Source organism: Sinocyclocheilus anshuiensis, unplaced genomic scaffold, assembly GCF_001515605.1.
Source record: "Sinocyclocheilus anshuiensis isolate Anshui unplaced genomic scaffold, SAMN03320099.WGS_v1.1 scaffold80, whole genome shotgun sequence".
Taxonomy (NCBI): Eukaryota; Metazoa; Chordata; class Actinopteri; order Cypriniformes; family Cyprinidae; genus Sinocyclocheilus; species Sinocyclocheilus anshuiensis.
The window spans coordinates 1,444,425-1,448,565 of record NW_015554102.1 but is presented as its reverse complement, the minus strand read 5'-3'; the positions used below and the strand labels follow the sequence as shown (position 1 = coordinate 1,448,565).

The window sequence follows — 4,141 nt, the reverse complement described above, 5'->3', positions numbered from 1 at the left end:
CAGAAGGGCACTTCAAGAAACAGTTGTTTGGTCCCCTACACCCTTCAACCCTTCGAAGCTCTCACTCCGGAGGGTAAAACCTTTGAAGGGATTAGGGCATAGGGATGAGCCCTTCTGAATGGAACGCAGGGAAAGGGTGCTTCTCAATTCCTATTTGTGCATCCTCGTTTCCTTTCCTCACTTCCCCGAGGACGGAGTTGAATAAAGTAAAATGATATATCCTCGCTCCCTTTAGCATCACTTCAAAGCGTCATCAGCTGCACTAAAGGGATCTGCCCTTATGTTGTTAATTATACGTGCGTCAGGTTTTTCTATGAAAAACACTTCCGCAAAGGATACACCTGTGTCAGTGGTGTGTGGTGGTGTTTTAAAATGAGGAGGCAGTTTTATATATACAGGTGCATCTCAATAGATTAGAATGTCCGGCGTTCTGCAAATCTTCCCACATCGTGACGTAGACATGTGGGGGCGTGTTAGAACGAGCCGTTTTAGGTAGGCGTGGTTGACTCTTAACTTTTATAAAGAATATCTCTCTGGATTTGAGACTTTAGTCTTTGCAACTTTACAGATCTTCTTTATGCACCAAGAGCTTGTAACACTTCAAAGAAAAAGGAAAAATTTAAATCGTATTCGTATTAAATCGACCCCTTTAATATCATATTTAGTCATATTTGCGCTGTTTGATTTTTGTAATATCGATTATTTTATCATCCAACTTTTTGAGGAGACACTGCCTCCCTTGCCTCCTCGGAGGAAACGCCCCTGACCTGTGTATCCTCGCTCATAGCTCCTCAGGAAGCCTCCTCACTCCTCGATACTCGCCTCCTCGTGGTGCAATTAGAGAATTGAGATGTCCTACAAGATGGCTGAGCTAGATCGGTTTCCGGGTCATAGGATAGAGGACGGAGGAACGAGGAGGGATATTGAGAAGCACCCTATGCGCTTAGATCGTTCAAATAGGGCCCCAAGTGTTGCATCAGCTGACTTGAAACTGTGTCACACTTGCCCCACACTAGCAGGCCTTCCGGCCTTCAGACCTTTTCACTTATTATAAAGTAAGCAGACAAGGTGACGCCCAAGAAACTTCAGAGATTGAGTAATCTTGATTTACTATTTTCATCTGCACCACTGTCTTTTTTGCCTTTTCATAAAAATTAATTAGCTTGAGTGAGATGCAAGTTAAACTTTTAATGCATCCTAGCATATGACAGTTGTCTTGAAATTGATACATCAAAAAGGCGAAAGACTTAAATTATGTCATGCTATAAAGTAAAGCATAATAATGGGCATGGAAATTTGCACATATTGTACATATTGTTTTACATTACACTGATTTTAGTGTTATTTTCTATCTGATAAAAGGAGTTTTTATCAACAGCTGATCTAAGAAAAACTGAATCAACTCTGATTCAGTTTGATATTAATGAAATTATACACTTCAGGCTTCAAAATCAGACAAGAGTTCATTTGTTTTACATTCCAAAAACAATTTAACTTTGCATTAATAATATTACAAATACTACATACTACAAACTTTACATAAACTGCATATAATTATGATAAACTTTCATAAAAGCAACAGTCTACAATAGTTATATTGTAGTTATAGACATGTTCAGACTCTCACAAAAACCACCATTCTATACAAGCCAAGCACATACGGACACTGACAATACAGAAATCAAACTAAATGGGCATCCACAACAGAATTGCAGTGGTAATCAAAAGAAATGTTCTTACATTAGTGTTAAAGTAAACATGTCCTGATCTGGTGATGCGTGCATTGCTGCAATTTCTCAATACAAAGAGGACTGAAGAGAAGTTTGGGTCTCTGACTCCATCCCTGTGGATAAAAATGAATGAAAATAAATATAAACCGATAGGAAACAGTGTTTGTTTACATAGTACTGATGCACTTCCCCTTTAAATAAATGTCCGTTTATAAATTAATTATATCGATTATTTCCGTGTAGGCTAGTAAATGGAATATTATAAGCAATAAAAATAACCATTTCAAAATCTGTAAAAACATGTCAAATGTTTACCTGTGTCGGAACTCTTCATTGTAGATGTTTTTGAGAATGGTTCTATCAGTAATTGATCTCCTTTTGCTTTCCGCCAGAAATTCTATAAAGTCACATCCAACGGCACGCAAATCATCCTTAGAGAGCTGATTTTTTCTGTTTTTCCTGTTCATGTTTCTTAGCTCTGGTATCGTGAGCTCTGTGGTGATGTGCAGATATCAGATCAGTTATGATCTACACTGCCTTTAATGAAACAAGTGCAGCTGTTTCTGCGGAAGAGGTTAACAACGGAAGAAACGAAACTTATGATCTTCTACGGTTGGATTGGTCTTCTAACCGATATAAAGTTGGTTCGACGTTTGACGTTGGATATTAGACAGATACTCAGCCGCGAAAAAAATAAATAAACTCTTATTGGATAAGTATAATTGTATAAAAATGGCTTATCTGAAAAGCATTAGAACGTAGAACTGAACACACATCGCAGTTACTTTGTTTTACTCCTCCTCGATATGTTGCAACGCATAAAGTCTCTAGCTGCAGCGAGCTAGCGCTTAGGCCAGCTAGGGACCGTCTACAAAGTACAAGTAAAGAATAAAACGATTAATGTTTTCCCACCGGAATGTTTTTTACAATTAACAAAACAAGAGCAATCTGTGCACCAAGGTCTTTGAAAGATATCAAGACAAACACTTATAACGCTCACTTGAATTTAAATAAGAAATATTGTAAACCAGATATGTGATAGTGGTTATTATTATATTATTACTATTAATAAATATATTAATAAAAGAAAAAACAATATTAAAAATCATTATCATTCCATAATCCAGTGGTTATGCAGTGGTCTGATTCCAGGTCCTTGTGAGAACATTTTAATGTTCGTTGTTTTCACAGAAGTATGACACCAAAAAAGTCCACGCTATTGAAATTAAAACCAATAAATAAATTCATTTAAGATAAATACACTCTTCTGTATCAACCTCATGGCGTGTCTTGTTACTGTTTTTATAAGAACATTTTTATATTTGTTTTATTACAATTAACAAAACAAGAGCAATCTGTGCACCAAGGTCTTTGAAAGATATCAAGACAAACACTTATAACGCTCACTTGAATTTAAATAAGAAATATTGTAAACCAGATATGTGATAGTGGTTATTATTATATTATTACTATTAATAAATATATTAATAAAAGAAAAAACAATATTAAAAATCATTATCATTCCATAATCCAGTGGTTATGCAGTGGTCTGATTCCAGGTCCTTGTGAGAACATTTTAATGTTCGTTGTTTTCACAGAAGTATGACACCAAAAAAGTCCACGCTATTGAAATTAAAACCAATAAATAAATTCATTTAAGATAAATACACTCTTCTGTATCAACCTCATGGCGTGCTTTGTTACTGTTTTTATAAGAACATTTTTATATTTGTTTTAGTCACAGAACTATAATAGAAAACATGCTATTGAAATTCAACAATTAAGATAAAGCTGGCAAATTGTTTTGCAGTTGTTTTGACTTGAATTTGAAAATCTAATTTTTAATAAATTAATTTATAAGACACACAGTTTTATTACACAACTTTAATGGGTGTGTCTTGTTACAGATTAAACAAACGATTTGATGGTGGTTTTAGCCACATAACTATAATTGAACGCATACTATAGAAAATTAAACTAATACATAATTTAGTTTAAAATAAATACAATCTTCTACCTCAGTTTCAAAGGCTGGGTCTTGTTACAGACTTCTTAAAGAACATTTTGCAGTAGTTTTCATTGTTAAAAGAGATGCAGAAGTCACGATATTGACATTCAAAAATCACTTGCGAAACCTTCCAAAGAGTCTCCGGTATTACTGCCCCCTAGAGGAAGATACTGCAGTTGTTTTGATTGAGTTTGACATTCAAACCTTTAATAAATTAATTTAAAGGGTCATATGATGCTGCTAAAAAGAACAGTATTTGGTGTATTTGGTGTAATGAAATATGTTTATGCGGTTTAAGGTTCAAAAAACACATTATTTTCCACATACTGTACATTATTGTTTCTCCTCTATGCCCCGCCTTTCTGAAACGCGTCGATTTTTACAAAGCTCATCGGTCTGAAAA

General features: G+C 35.0%; 1 protein-coding gene across 1 annotated transcript in view; it reads right to left on the bottom strand.

Annotated features, from left to right (window-relative positions):
- The window catches only part of LOC107669657 (putative helicase mov-10-B.1), a 17,126-nt gene extending 14,545 nt beyond the window's left edge, over window positions 1–2,581 (bottom strand). The window contains exons 1-2 of the mRNA XM_016461984.1: window positions 2,046–2,581; window positions 1,741–1,843 (exon numbers count right to left, since the gene is read on the bottom strand). Of these exons, the coding sequence (XP_016317470.1) occupies window positions 1,741–1,843; window positions 2,046–2,197 (255 nt within the window). The 5' untranslated portion in view covers window positions 2,198–2,581. The remainder of the gene's footprint in view (window positions 1–1,740; window positions 1,844–2,045) is intronic.
- Between the last annotated feature and the right edge of the window lie 1,560 nt (window positions 2,582–4,141).